Raw genomic sequence first — 15,555 nt, 5'->3', positions numbered from 1 at the left:
TGCTTTGGATTCTGTGACTCTCTCTGCCCCTCCTCTGCTCACGCTCTGTCTCAAAAATAAATAAGCATTTAAAAAAAATTTTTTTTAATAAAAATGAAAAAATGTATTATTTTTTTATTCACTTACTCATCAAATGTAATGAGTGCCTGCGTCATATGTTTGGCTCTGGGTGTAGTGGTAAAAGCAAGTATTTGTCCTTGTGGAACTACTGTCTGTCAATTTAACAAAATAAAGAGACTGTGGCAGATAGTGTTAGACTGTTGAAAGATGAACACAGTTTAGTAAGCATATCTAAATGAAATTTGAAAGTCAGTTTAGCTATTCATAAGAATCCAGTCCACAAATGTAATTACTTATATAGTTTTAATCTCATTTCTGTTACCAAACTCTTAACACAGCATTTACTCCAAAAGCAGGTGCAGTTAATATCCAAAGCAGGCCACAAAGCCACAGCAGTGGAGAATTTAGCCTGCTTCATGATCATGAAGCTTGGTCCAGCAGTGGTAGCAGTCCAATCCAATACTTGAAAAGACAGACCAGATCAAGTCCAATGCTCCAGCACAAAATGCCTGAAACGTTAGAGAGTCGAGCACATCACAAGATCAAAACTGGTTCTCCTGGAAGTGAAGTTGTTACTCTACAACAGTTTTTGGAAGAAAGCAACAAGCTTACCTCAATACAGGTTAGTTTTGTCTATGGTAACATTCATTTAGATGGACACTACAAGTTAAAATTTTTTGAACTACAGAGCTTCTATCAAGACATGTTTATAAAGAGATACTAGCAATTTTATATCACACAGTGTAATATATCAGGAAAGCAGAAGCTTGGCTGCATTCACTAATCTGCTGTGGTATCTTTTTTAACAGATAAAGTCCTCAAGTCAAGAGAATCTTTTAGATGAAGTAATGAAAAGTTTGTCTGTCTCTTCTGACTTTTTGGGAAAAAACAAACCAGTTAGCTGTGGTCTGGCCAGGTCAGTAAGTGGAAAAACCCCAGGAGACTTCTACGATAGACGGACAAGTAAGCCTGAACAATTTATGAGACCCAGTCCTCGAAAGACTGAAGATGCCTCCTTCATTAGCTCTCCAGGAAAACCTACCTTAGGCACTCAAGGAAAGATAAAATTAGTGAAAGAAACTTCTCTGTCACGACAATCAAAAGATAGTAATCCTTATGCCACTTTACCTCGTGCAAGCAGTGTGATCTCTACTGCTGAAGGAACTACTCGAAGGACAAGCATCCATGATTTTCTGACCAAGGACAGTAGACTACCTATATCAGTTGATTCTCCACCAGCTACTGCTGATAGCAACATCACTGCAGCATCTCGTGAGTACCATTTACTCCAGTGGTCCTCTCATGCACCTCACAGTACAACCCATGCTGTGGGTTCTCATGCACAAAACAATTCAGCTCCAGATAAGCCCAAGTCACTATATGCCCAGGCTAGAAACTCAAGAACAGAAAAGTCACATTTTCTAAACGAAACCTTTGCCATTATTAGTATGTCTAATGATGCATTTGGAATATCAGCTAAAGATAGCATAGAGTCATTTACTATGGCTAATCTATCTCAGCCATTTTTATCTCTGAATACAGAACTAGTTAGTAACATAAGTGGGTTACCTCCCAGGCCAATCGCCAGAGTAACTGACCAGGCTTCTGCCATTTTGGATAAAGCTGCAAAGAAAGATAATGAACAGTTTTCTGATAATCAGAACCCTAGTAACAGTAACCCACAGTCTTCTGCAGATAGCAATAATCTTATCACTACTGCATGCCTCTATCCTGATGACACAGAATCTGCATTGTTGGTTTCTGAGGATAATCAGACTGTTTGGTATGAATATGGTTGTGTATGATCAAAACTGCACAATATAATACTGATGTTACTTGATATGCACTGTGCTTCTCTAATCTGATTTGAAGAGCTGCTGTTGAAAAGTATCATTTGGCTAGGCTTATATTTTTATTTTTAAATTGTGGCATAGTATTCATTTGTACATGGCGGCATGTATATAAATATGAATGTGTAACCACACCAAAGCCTGCATGAAATATTAATTACATTGTACATTTTTTGCATGACTTTAAAATCCTTAACAATACATGCTCCTCTTTCTCATTTCTTGTCACCCGATAAGAGATTGTTACTTTGATACCTTGCAAGCATATTAAAATAGTTGCATGCTATAATTACCAAGAAGGCATTTCCAAGTCATATTTACTTTGTTACTCCCAAAAAGGAACGTTCATTTTCTGCTTCCCTCCTCTTTGCTCCTCTTCCCTCGCTGTTCTTTTCACTCCTTCTCCCCCCCAAATGTGCACTTCACATTGCACATGTACAGCATTAAGGAAAATACGTAAAAAGATGTCATTTTCTTTTGCCATTTAACTATGTCTTCTGTCCTCCTGTTTTATTTTCAAAGAAATAGTCACTCCCTTAACACTTTTGTAGCAAATGTTAACTACTGCCCATATTTATAAACTTGTTCAGATTTAGAACATTGTTGTTACTCATAAATTGAGTGTAATTCTTTAAAAACCCCATCAAATTTACCTGTTACTTACACAGTGGCTAGGAGCATTTGTATTAATTCTGTTTCTTCTCTTCACTTTCCTTCATCTGTTAAGTGTAAGAGCTCAAGGACCATCTTTCCTTCAAGATGACTTTTTAAATTGGAATCAATTAATATATTAGTTTTGCCAGTTCTTTTTTTATAGGGTAAAAGAAATAAATAATAGTGTGTTGAAAATTTGCATTTTTACTTCTGTTCAAAAAGGATAGCAAGTTTACAAAGTAGTAAAGATTGTTGCTTCAGTAATCTATTAAATTACGTGTCTGTCCTTAAAATAATTTCTTAAAAGAGTACATTGTGCTAAAATAAAATTAATGTTAGAATTTGTAACTATTTAAATAAACAAGTGTGTTTTTAGTGGAACAAATTTTAGAACTAAAAATAAATATAAACTTTTAGCTAAAAAAATAACCATATAAGATAAAATATTTCATAATTCTGACTTACGTGTCAATAAACTTTAAAATTATCTTGCTGTGGTCAAAACACTTTTAAAGTAAAATAAGCTAAACTTGAATCTCTAACTCCCAGAATTTTACAAAACAAAACAAAACACGTACTTGATTCACTTACTTCTGGAGAGAAGTATACCTTAGCTCTTTCTCTGGAATGTTTTTGACATTTTGATTCAGCCTAAATATTACTGCTAATAACTCAGCCTGGCATCTGGAAGAAATGCTTTGAAATGTAACTTTCTAGATGGGGGTGAGGGGGATTACTATTTCATACATGTTGTTATATTAAATTATTATGGTTATTAATTGGGCCGTGGAAATAGAATCTGTAAAGAATCTTTGCATAATGAAATTTGTATCCTTTGTAAATTAAACTATTCTCTTGTACTTACAAAAGGTCATTGTGGGGAGTAGGCCCTCTCCAATCAGAAAATTTTCATATTTTTTACTACCACCTAATATACTTTTTCCATGAATACATCCGTCTGTTTTATTGCTGGTTGTTTCACAGTCAGTCCTAACATTAAAAATGTTTTTGGCATCTCTTTTTTATAACCTATTAATAACCTAATAATAAAACTTAACGGTAAATATAAGTGAGATTGGATTGGAGCCAAATAGATTAAAATGGAATAATTAGTGTTACTACTTTTCCACTTTGAGCCAAGAATTATTTCATCACCATTTCAACTCTTTAGATATTATATATCTGGCCATGCACTTTAAATTTGAAATATTAAATTTATTTATGCAAAATACAGAAATTGTTGTATCATAAAACTGTGATTATTTTACAAAATTAGACTTACCAGAAAGAAGTATTTCCAATACAAACAAATGGCTATAGTTTGTAATTTATATTATAACATGTTTTCAAAAGGAACATATACATTGTACTCTAAGACAGGTCCATACCATGTCCATAGGTCTTAAGGATTTTGAGAATACAGGCTACACTTCCTCTGGAGACTACCACCAGTTGTGGAGGCCTAAAATTTTTTCAAAACACTAGCATAGCATTTGGAATCAAATTTTTAGCATGGGAAGAACCTTAGAAATATTATTCAGCCAGCATTTCCCATGCTGTAAGAAATCAACATACTACTTGCTATGAGTCTTACAAAGAAGCACCAATATTGTAACTTGTTAATTTTTTTTTAAGATAAAAATGAAGCAACTCTGACCCAGTTGAGCAGCTGTACTTTCTTCCTCTAAGACATCTCATAAATATCTTATGATTCATAAAGGGTTATTTGGAAAACTATTCGGAGATTCACTACCCTGATTTTATTTTTTTTTTTTTTAATTTTTTTTTTCAACGTTTATTTTTTATTTTTGGGACAGAGAGAGGCAGAGCATGAACGGGGGAGGGGCAGAGAGAGAGGGAGACACAGAGTCGGAAACAGGCTCCAGGCTCTGAGCCATCAGCCCAGAGCCCGACGCGGGGCTCGAACTCACGGACCGCGAGATCGTGACCTGGCTGAAGTCGGACGCTTAACCGACTGCGCCACCCAGGCGCTCCGACACTACCCTGATTTTAGATGAAACTGCATGGCATTCACATTCCTGGCCTGGGTTTCTAGAAATTATACCATTATTATTTGTCTGACATTGTAAACTGACATTGTTAGGTATTGGGTTCCCTTTGACCAAAACAACTTTAGCTGTAACAGTGAAAGTAGGTATATTATTTGCCTATAAAATTTGCCTTAAGACCTGGTTTTCTCAGTAAATAAATACTTCATTGTGGATGTCTCTGTGGCTGCATGCAAGATTATTTTTTACTTTAAAACTATTTGTGACTATTTAGTGAATAAACATAGTAAGAGGACACAAGTATATTATTTCTGGCTTTTAAACTATAACAATCAGTCTTTATGTAATAAGATGTCTATAATATTAATAAATTTCCCAGTTAGATTCTTTCTTCTTGCCCTGCTCAACAAGAGCTCATTAGTTTCTTATCTTCATGAATTATATTATGTTTAACCTTTGATTAAATAACATGAAATGCTTTTCTCCTGCAGATGTGGACAAAGTACAAGAAAGCAGAAATTCAAAAAGCAGGTCTAGGGAGCAACAAAGCTCCTAATTCTATTACCCACTACATGACATGTGGGCCAAGTGGTGAGTTTCTTCCTTACAATGTAAATGAGATTAGTCTGTCTCATTTATACAAACTAACCGTGTTACGTACAAGAACAAGTGCACATTGCATTAACAGATGTAAATATTGCTTGCTTAATTCACGACTTTCTGTCCTACTTACTAGTTGAGGAAGATTTATTGATTGATGTAAGCTTTTGCCTATCAGTGCAGGAAACAAACCTTTAAAAATTATTTTTATTTTTTTGTCTTAATTTAAATTTAATTTTACTAGTAAATGTTTTCAGAATTCCTTTTTTAATTTGAAGTTGTTTTTTTTTCTTTTATAGGAATCCACTCCCCCCCCACCCCCCGCAATGTTCTTGATAATTGAGAATAAACAGTAAATTACATACCTTTTCTGTGAAGAGCCACTCCAAGAAAAAGTGTCTCTTTCTGTCACTCTCTCATTTCTATAGAAGACCTATCTGGTGCATGTTGTTCGTATAGTGCCTGCTCTGTATTTTATATCTCTCTTATCTTCAAGCTTTTCTTACATTTTCTTTCTTCTTTCTACCTTCCAACTAAATACAGAGAGAAAAGTGTCCTTCAGTTTCTCAGTGTGAAGCCTTTATTTCTGAAGTAACAAGACACCCAACTATAGGAATCATTTTAAAAATCTTTAAGGAGACTTTAAACAATCCTTCGTGACTAGAGCAGGCAAGAAATACAAAACCTTCATTCCTTCCTTGAATCAAGGAGCACTACTGGAGTCAACTGCCAAAATTTTTAGAAGGTTTTAGGACTTACTATACATTGTATTGTTAAGATCTACTGAATAAAGGATGTTCTCTCTCTAAGGACCAAGTGTTTTAAGGTTTCAAGAAGTACTCCAAGAACAATCTACTTCTTTCGTCATTTGTTTATGAATTTATCCATGTTTGCTTAATGCTTCTGCTAAGTATTAGCCAGAATCTAGCCATTTATATTTAGTTGTGTAAATCTAAAATGCTGTATGTTGTGGAATGTACTATATATCAAGATACAGAGAACATTGTTTTGGCATGTCAGAGCCTTATTTGGTTAGCAGACTGCATGTGTTGGTATTCTTTTTTTTTTTTAACTAATTATTTTGATGCACTGCAAAAGAAATTCAGTTTATAAGATAAATCTGAAAAATAGGAGTTATAAAAAATTTACAGTAATATTAATATTTCCATATTCCTCATTAAGCAACACTAAGCATTCACAATCCAAGGTAATTAAAGAGAGTGTTTTTCTGAAACTTTTTTAGTAAGGTGGTTTTCCAGCAAATTGCATTCCCAAGATAAAACTGTTGTGTTTTAATTCATTTCCCTTCTTTAGTATTGGGTTATATATGTGTGTTTGTTTTTTTTAACATGAGAGCTGACTATTGCTTAAGAAGTTTTCTTATGGCAAAAAAAAATGTAAATAATTTACTATGATCTGCATTTTGCCAGGAACTCATTTATTTTTAAGGTTATCACATATTAATAAGAACTTTTCTGTTTTTGTCCTTTATAATATTGCATTAAAGTTGGTAACTGTTATTGGTACTTTTGAAATATTTGTATGCATTTGTTACCTTAAACATTTGAAAGAAGCACAAAAAAAGTAGATTTAGTTAACCCAGGGAAACATCAGTTTTTTTGTAGCTCCAATTTTATATCACAGTTTTATTTTCTTATGAAATCAAAAAAGGCATTGATACTTATTAATGCAAATTCATTATTTAACATAAATATCAGAATAATCTTAAAGGTCTGAAATGACAAAGATAGTGACTTTTTTATTTTAACAGTGTACTTCTTAGGCTCTCATTACCAGCTCTAAAAAATCTTTTTGGAACAACTCCATATTCATAGTGTGTGGTTTAGGAACTGTGTGTTTCATCACTAACCTAGTAACTGTGAGAAATGTGTATGTTCTCTCCCCCCCCCCACCCCATTCTCTCCTTCCCTCTCTCTCTCTTTCCCACTCTCTATCCCTTTCCCTCTCTGTTTTTGGTAGGCCAGTAGCAGTATTGTGTTCATAGTCTACTTTCAGAAAGACTAATGAAAAGAAATACAGCATGTATAGTTGACCAGAAATTAAAAAGGAATTTAGAGAACTTGGACTTATCTTAATGCCACCATTAACTTAGGTTTTGCCGCCAAATAATGCTGTAAACTCTTGGATGAAAGGTGCTATGTAAATGTAAATACAAAGGATTCTTACTAAAATACAAATATTGCACAACAGACATATTTAAAACTTAATCTCTAGACTTTGAAACATCTCTCTCCATTGTGACTCCCTAGATTCAAGTATCAAATTGATAATGGGCATCATGGCAGTCTAGAGATACTTGCATGTAAAAAATGTAAATTCATTTTTAGGTGGATAAATTGAAAGTAAATATAGAAGTTATGTTTTAGCTGAATACAGTAAGTGGGTAACTTAGATTTATATTAACTAGCATCTAATTTGCACAACTAGGACACATCCCAGGACAGTTACTAAAAGTTGGAATTTAATGAGTAGGAGTTTGCCCAGTGAGATGAATCATACCACAGCTTGACCTCTCCAGAACACTAATGTCCTAAAATAGAGAACCTGTTGATTTAAGCAGCACATTATTGCTTCATGCAGAAAATGCTTAGGGACAGCCTATATAGTACTGAGACTCAGTATGCTGACCTTGAGAAAGTGCAGTTAGAGACAACCAAGGAAATACTTAAGACCTCAAAAGTAGGAATATTCTCAATTATATTCATAACCTTTTTCATACCATTTCAAGGAAGGACTAGATAATAACCTCATGAATACTTTACTTTCTCCAAAAGATTCAGAAGCAAACTTACTAGGAGGTCACTCTTTTCCCTTAAACTGCTTCTACCAAACAAAATATTTGGCCACCTAGAAACTTAAGGGGGCCTGACATGCTTTTATCTGGCTGTCTTCTAAATCAACACCTAACCCCTTAGGAAACTGAAAAATTAATATACAGGGTAATAGCTTCGGCAAAGAGCTCCAATAAAGTGCTTCAGATCTGGCCATGTGGAAATGTTTGGTCCACGTTTTGAACTGGTGGTTACCAAAGAGTTCACGTAACAGGTTTGTATGTAGCACCTTTCATGCAAGGCATGGTAAGAGCCTATTAAAAAATCACTGTGCATATTACAGAATTGCAGCCACCTCACAAATGAAGTATTAGAGCCTGCACTGTCTTAACAGTTTATGTCAGGAAGTGAAAAAGATACTGTACCAAATCTGGAATTACAATGAGGAGTAATAATGTATGCTAAATGACTTTGTGTTTTAAGTGACTTTTTATGAGAAAAGTGAATTTTTGTGTTTTTTTCTGCTTCACTTAGTCCTGAGATGTATTTTTTCTTTAAGCCTTGAATGAGTAATACAAAAGGAGCCCATTTTGTGATATAAACCTTGATGTACATGTTGAGATATTGGGACAACAATGAAAATGCCTTAAAAGGAATGCTTATGGATAAAGTTGCACTTATAACAGCACCCTTTAACAAAACCTGATTTTAAATTGTCTTTTTCATTTCTAAGGGTTCTCTTTCAATGTTTGCCATTGTACTTACAACTGTTATTAAATACCAAATCAAATAATACAAAAGCTGTAACATTTCCTTTAAAAGTAATGCTACTAAGGGATTTGGAGTTGAATGGCAGTGATTTTTACTTGACAATACCTATTATCAGCCACAGAAATCCAGTTCGTAACAAACCATCATATGGTTGATTTGTCTTTTTAAAAACATTTCATTACTTTTTAGTTAACTTTATTACTCCTAAAAAAAATTAAGTTGGTTTAACATTCACTTAAACTGATTGATACAAAAAGAAATAAAGCAAAGAGGTGATTTTTATAACAAGTGGTTAATAATCATTTAAAAATCGTAAGATACAATTTAGCTAAGTATTATCTTTCCTTTTCCTTTACCCTGGAAAACTTTTTTTCAGACATAACCCATAACTTTGTTTAGATGATTCTGTCTAAATCTTTCAGGGATGAGTATTGGAGGTTTAGGAAGAGAATCGCATCTACCAGTTCTGTCAATCTTCACATAGGTGTCAATACACTAATACATTGCAGGAAGCAATTTCATTTTCACGTATGTAAGACTTTGGGAGGCAAAATGTTAGAGAAGGCTCCCAGCTGTGTTTTCTTGGGCAGGTTAGTCTTTCTGAGCCTGTTGTCACTATAAGATGAGGAGGGTACTAACTGCCTTAGTGTCTTTGCCTCTATTATTCATTAAGCCTTCATTTTATGTGCAAATCAACCTACAATTTCCTCTTAGAGATGTAGTAAACAGTAGGTAAAAAGTAACATGGCACCTTAAAATAAGTTATCATTTATGGAAAATATTTCTTACTCCCCATTTCTTTTATTTTTTTTTAATTTTTTTTTCAACGTTTATTTATTTTTGGGACAGAGAGAGACAGAACATGAATGGGGGAGGGGCAGAGAGAGAGGGAGACACAGAATCGGAAACAGGCTCCAGGCTCTGAGCCATCAGCCCAGAGCCCGACGCGGGGCTCGAACTCGCCGACGACCACGAGATCGTGACCTGGCTGAAGCCGGACGCTTAACCGACTGCGCCACCCAGGCGCCCCACTCCCCATTTCTTAAATTCATTCTTTATAGAAACTCTGCCACAAGTAAACTTGTAGTTCTAATCATATATATCAAGAACTGACAAGTTTTTACTCTCATTTTGCCTTTATGTAACACAAATTGGTACAGAGTACACTATCACTACCAGATGGAAATTACTTTTGACTGACCAAACAGGATAATATGATTACCTCACGACTATCCCATTTGATTGTACTGGAGGAAAATGTGAAAATTTTCTTGACGAGATCTCTAGACTACTTGTGTAGTTTAGTCTACCTCAGACCTTCAACTAATGTTTTGTTTCAAGTGAAAAAGTATGTTTCTCCACAATTGAAGGGGGAAATGAGTAAAATTTAGGACAGAAAAAACTTGTTCCAAGTATGTTTACATTTCTAACCTCTCAAAGACTAAACAGATCTTTCCTTAAACCTCATTCCCCAAAGATAACCACTATCAATAATTTAATCTATTCCTGTATTTTTTCTATGTACAATATATGTATAATTTCATATATGCTGTTTTTGCAAGTTGCTTTTTTCAAGTACAGTAAACACCCTAAAGATGTAAAATAGTTGATCTTAGTTAAACTAACCTTAATTTTGTTGTTAATCTACTCTTAATTGTGGAAGCCATTCCTTTAATGAGTAGTTGTCATGGGAGAGATAGGAGGTGAAATCTGAGCTAAAACGACCTCAATACATTTTTTTTAAGTTATTTATTTATGGGGCGCGGGGAGGGGGGAGGAGTAGGGGCAGAAAGGGGAGAGAGAATCCCAAGCAGGCTTATGCTGTCAGCACGGAACATGATATGGGGCTCAAACCCATGAACTGTGAGATTGTGACCTGAAATGAAATCAAGAATCATATGCTTAACTGACTGAACCACTCAGGAGCCCCTCAATACCTCTCTTCAAAAGCAGCTCCTTTTAGAGGGCATCTGGCTGGCTCAGTCAGCATGTGACTCTGGATTTCAAGACTGTGAGTTTGAGCCCCACATTGGGTGTATATTACTTAAAAGATAATTTTAAAAAGCGGCTCCTTTTAGATGAAATGTCCCTCCTAAAATTAGTCACCAAACCAAGGTGCTAAATATTCTTATCACTTTTAATGCTTTCTATAAATAAAAAATAAGAAAAACAACTTTCAGAAAGAAGTGTATTCTAAATATCAGTGTAATTAGTTTTTATCAAAATTTAGTATTATGGGATCATGTCCTGTCTTCTTCACAAATGTGAGAAAGTCTTCAGGGCTCAATCCCATGGTTGCAGCATTGGTCATTGGATGAAAGTACACCTTTTCATGTCCACCTTCCAGAAAAGCAGAATCCAGAACAAATTTCACATCTCCATCATCACAGAAGAGTGCCAAAGGTGTGGCACAGCCTTGGCCAACTTTTAGTTTTTCTAGCATGGCTGTTTCATCAGCAAACCGAAGATTTCCACTCCCAACACCTAACTGCTTAGCAAGATCATTTAAATTAACTTGTCTATCATGAAGAACTGTCACCAGCCAATAGCCTTTTTTCTTCTTGTCTTTAAGGAATAAGTTCTTACTATGTGCTCCTTTCAAATGCTGGATATGAGGCATCATTTCTTCAACTGTAAACACCTGTAAAATATCACACGAAAAGTTTTAAAATAATGCATGTACACACTGCACATATACACAGCTATATGTACTCTGCTTGCTGGGTGAAAACAGCAAGGTTAGGGGAATACTCAATGCCATAGATTGTCACTGGTAAAGACCCATTTCCAGCCCGTTACCAAATAACACACCTTGCTACCTCAATCCCTACTGTGAGGACCTCTTAGGCCAGTTCTCTATTCAATGTGCTGGCCAAGCCCTCACATTCCTCAAGTGATTATTTTTTTAAGTTTCTGGTACTGAAAGTTTATAGCAGCCCAGATTCCTATTCCTTAGCATCCCATTACATCCAGACCATGTGGCAACCTCCACTTTACAAATCTAAAACCACAATGAGAGTGGGAGAGCAGGGAAGACAATGAGACTCTGGACTAACAACATCAGAAGAGCTGGCAATATGCACAGGTAAAGAAGGGGGAGAGTTCCGTATACTATATAGGAGAGAAGGTAAGAAAAAATGATAAAAGTCTTGATGTTAAATGTGTAAGGTTGAAGAGACTGTATTTGTCTACCCTTTCAAGGTCACCATATTTAGTTATCATTAGCTGTCATTCAGCCCTGGAATAAAAACTATGTCCCTGCACCACTCAAGTTACACTGGTTCTGTGAAATGTTTGCAAATCTTCACATCAATATACTATGTTAATACCAAACTCTATAAACTTGGTGTCCTGCTATATGCATGATGCCTGAAACATGGTAGGCACTACACAGTTTATTGCCTGCTAACTATATACACATGAAATGGACACACTGATCCAATATTCCAGACCAATTTAAGATGCACTAGTTTTCAGAATGTGACCAGGTCGCTCCAAGAGAAAACTCAAGTTTTCCCACGATAACATTAGTCCCGAGAGGCCTTTGATGTGCCTGTCGGGTCCCTTCTGTGCTCTGGAACCCGGGAAAGGTCCTAGAACGGTCGCTTCTGCGGCACATTCCCGCTGGGGCATCTGGTCTTCACGGCCCCGCCCAAGACCCCGCAGCGGAGCCCACCCCTCCGGCAGGAGCCCCTCACCTCCGGGTGCTCCACGACCTCTGTGCGGATGGCCAGGGCGCCGAGCCGTTCATCCAGCGCCGCCCGCAACTCGGCACCAGCCATGCTGCTGTCGTGGCCCGCAGACACTGGGCGGAAGAGCGCAACAAACAGGCGTGGCTTCCCGCGCGGCAGGCCGACTGGAGGCTGGAGCCGAAGTGCCTAGAGGGACCCGCGCGACCCCGGAAGCCCAGTGCGGCGCCTTCCGGAGGCGGGGTCCTGCAGTGCTCGCACGCCCTTCCTACGGACGCCACGCCCTCTAGGAGTCGTCTTCTGGGACTGCTGTGCGACTTGCGGCGTTCATTGTCCCGCGTTCCACAGGAGGAAGGCACCTGCCTTTTCATAGCCTTCCCTAACTCCTCTTGAGGTTCCCTAGGTGCAGCATATCTTTCATTTAAACAGAATCAGGACCACCTAACAAAGTTAAGTGTGGGGAGCTTTGGAGATCAGGAGAGTATGTGACCGTGGGCTGGCCCCAGGCAGAGAAGCTCCTTACCTCTTCCCCTGCCTTCGAAATGTACCTTCTGCCCACTGCTCCTGTACTGGGAGCCACTTAAAGGACATTGACTTAGGAGAGTAATGTGCTATTGAAACCATCGGGACAGTTTTTTGCCTGAAATTCCCTTAAGGCCTCTGTATAAACAAGATTCTGTCAGGTGTGTGCAGAGATCACCGCTGTCCTGTGGCTGCCCAAGTCAAGCCTCCTGTTAAGTTTCGTTGCTTATTAAACTTGTCACTAATTAGTATAGAATGGTCTGCCTCTTTCTTCCAGTCTTTCTCCTTGCGTTTACTATGTGTGGGGAGAGGAGCAGTTTCAGATTTTACCTGAGGAACTTAGGAGGTTTTAAACCAAAAGGGAGAGAGGAGGGCTCCAAAATCCCTATTCTTCAACAACTTTTCAACTTTCCATTTATAAATTACAATTTTACATTTGACCTTTCCTGAAAGTTACTTTCCATATGATTCGATCACAAATAATTCACGATGGCAACTGCATCTCACCTTTTTCAGAGGCAGTTTGCCTACCTCTTGGTGGGATGTTTTCCATTATCCTCTGAAACCCTCACTCACCACTTTTTTTCCCACTAGGTTTCTTTCTAAGAATCAAATTAGAAAGCAGAATAGGAAAGATCACCCATTTGAAGATATGGCATATCCCAAATAATTGTCCTTAAATATTTGAAGATGTTCAAGAAACCCCAAATCCAATCATGGTGAGCTAAGAGTAAACACGGGAAAGAAGAGTTGGAATCTGATTGTAACTAAGACATGTAAGTATGTCCAAAAGTAGGAACACATTAACCAAGGGTAAGATCTCCATGACAGCTGCAAAAGAGAACACAAAGAGCAAAAACTGGCATTTGCATCTCACACATTGTCTAGGCAATTGAATTTTCTGTCATAGAAGTCTCTTTGGAAATGAACTGCCATCCATCAGTTATTTGAGACATGAATTCTCCCCCCCAACACACACCACACACACGCACCCCTATAGCTACTCCATCACTGTTCATTTTCTAAAGTCCTTCCACTTCTTACCACTTCCATCACCCCAGCCTAAACTACTATCATTTTCCCACTTGATTGACACTAATGTTCTCTTAATTTAGTCTACTTGTGGTGGAATGACCAAGAATGCTGCTTTAAGCGAGCCTTACAACCAAAGATTTTTATTATAAAATGGAGCCAAATCTGTCTATGGTAAAAGAACTTTATATCACTGCTTAAAAACTATCCTAACCCAGGGTTAATGCAGTAACTGCTTAAAAACTATCCTAGCCCAGGGTTAATGCAATATTTATCTTGCATTATGTCAGCATTGTATTAATTACAAAAGAAATGCTATCCTCGCTATCGTCCTTTGTCTTCAAGGCAAATACAATCTCAAATGTACACCGGACACAACATGAAACAGGTTATATTAAAAATGATCTGCATGAGCTTGAGGAACTAGATATCTAGTCACAGAACTTGAATTTAAAAATGTTATAGAAATCTCACAATTCTAGGAGAGGGTTCATATCTGATAAATACATTTTATTGAATTATTTTACAAACAGGAAAAGAATAAGCAAGAAGTCTTGTGGCATTTCTAGAAGAAAGTATTGAGGGAAAGACTTTTTGTCATTAGGAGGAGTGTGGATACTGGACAGAAAAGGACAGAATCTGAAATAGGGAGGTGGAAAATGGAGTTACACTAGGGTCCACGAAAACGGACCACATATAGGTCCACATATAGGTCTGCTCAAAGTAAAGAAATAACTACAACTGTAGCCTATCTGACAAAGGAAATAAAAAGGCCAAGACATTTATCAGCATCATGGGAACTGGGTATCATTGCATTTCTTAGATGAAGTATGTTAGAGATCCCCATTACTGAGTGAAACAAAGGGCATTCCAGGTCAGATAAGTTGAAAGCCATCCTAAGAAGCAGTACATACTCCAAAAAAGTGAAACAATCGGGAAAAAAATATTTGCTGCAATCTACGTCTCTTGAACATATCTTTTGGAACATCTCTATGTGCCACGCTCTCTGCTCTCAAAGACCTTAAAATCTGGCAAAGAGGACTGAAACATTCACAGAGAATAAATCCAAGAAAGTGTGACTAGGGCAACAATAGTAGCATAATGTGGATGCTTTAGGAGCCCAGAGGAAGGGTGCTAGGACTGGGCAGGTGCACCAAGGAAAGCATTAGGGAAACATGGCATCAGTTTGAAGAATAAGTAGGAGTCTGCAGAAAAAAAGAGGAAACCCAGGAGCTGAGAGATGGCGGAGGAAAAGCACAGTATGTCCTGGGGCAGTATGATTCATTGTGACAGTAGAGCAGAACTAGAAGCCTGTCAGTAGAAGGCGAGAAGTAGGCACAAAGAATCGTTACCTGTTGTATTAAGGAACCAGGTATGTCCCACCATAAAGGGCCATGCAAAATAAATTAGGTGACATCTTCCTATGGAATTCCATATTCTCAATCATGCTCTCAATATTTGAAAATATAGGGAAACACAATTTACTAAATGGAGAACATGAATTATAGAGGATAGACAACACAGCCCCACTTTTGCTTCTAAATACACATACCTATATAACAGAGTAGCTTAAAAA

At 37.1% G+C, this 15,555-nt stretch overlaps 2 protein-coding genes across 6 annotated transcripts in view; one reads left to right on the top strand and one right to left on the bottom strand.

Annotated features, from left to right (window-relative positions):
• CCDC88A (coiled-coil domain containing 88A) overlaps window positions 1–9,018 on the top strand; it is a 148,384-nt gene extending 139,366 nt beyond the window's left edge. For 4 of the 5 annotated variants that reach the window (XM_047852924.1, XM_047852925.1, XM_047852921.1 and 1 more), the window contains 4 exons: window positions 414–682; window positions 870–1,332; window positions 5,065–5,164; window positions 5,717–9,018. In XM_047852924.1, the coding sequence (XP_047708880.1) occupies window positions 414–682; window positions 870–1,332; window positions 5,065–5,129 (797 nt within the window). In that variant the 3' untranslated portion in view covers window positions 5,130–5,164; window positions 5,717–9,018. The remainder of the gene's footprint in view (window positions 1–413; window positions 683–869; window positions 1,333–5,064; window positions 5,165–5,716) is intronic. The other variant, XM_047852922.1, reaches the window with a different exon arrangement.
• A 1,837-nt stretch (window positions 9,019–10,855) lies between these two features.
• Window positions 10,856–12,620, bottom strand: LOC125162264 (prolyl-tRNA synthetase associated domain-containing protein 1). Its single transcript, XM_047853093.1, has 2 exons — window positions 12,435–12,620; window positions 10,856–11,377 (listed from the first exon to the last, which is right to left on the bottom strand). The coding sequence occupies exons 1-2, from the start codon at window positions 12,516–12,518 to the stop codon at window positions 10,946–10,948; spliced, it is 516 nt and encodes a 171-aa protein (XP_047709049.1). The 5' UTR covers window positions 12,519–12,620; the 3' UTR covers window positions 10,856–10,945.
• Between the last annotated feature and the right edge of the window lie 2,935 nt (window positions 12,621–15,555).

This window comes from Prionailurus viverrinus, chromosome A3 (assembly GCF_022837055.1).
Source record: "Prionailurus viverrinus isolate Anna chromosome A3, UM_Priviv_1.0, whole genome shotgun sequence".
NCBI lineage: Eukaryota > Metazoa > Chordata > Mammalia > Carnivora > Felidae > Prionailurus > Prionailurus viverrinus.
Note: the sequence above shows the minus strand (reverse complement) of the source record. Positions and strands in the feature narration are given on the sequence as shown.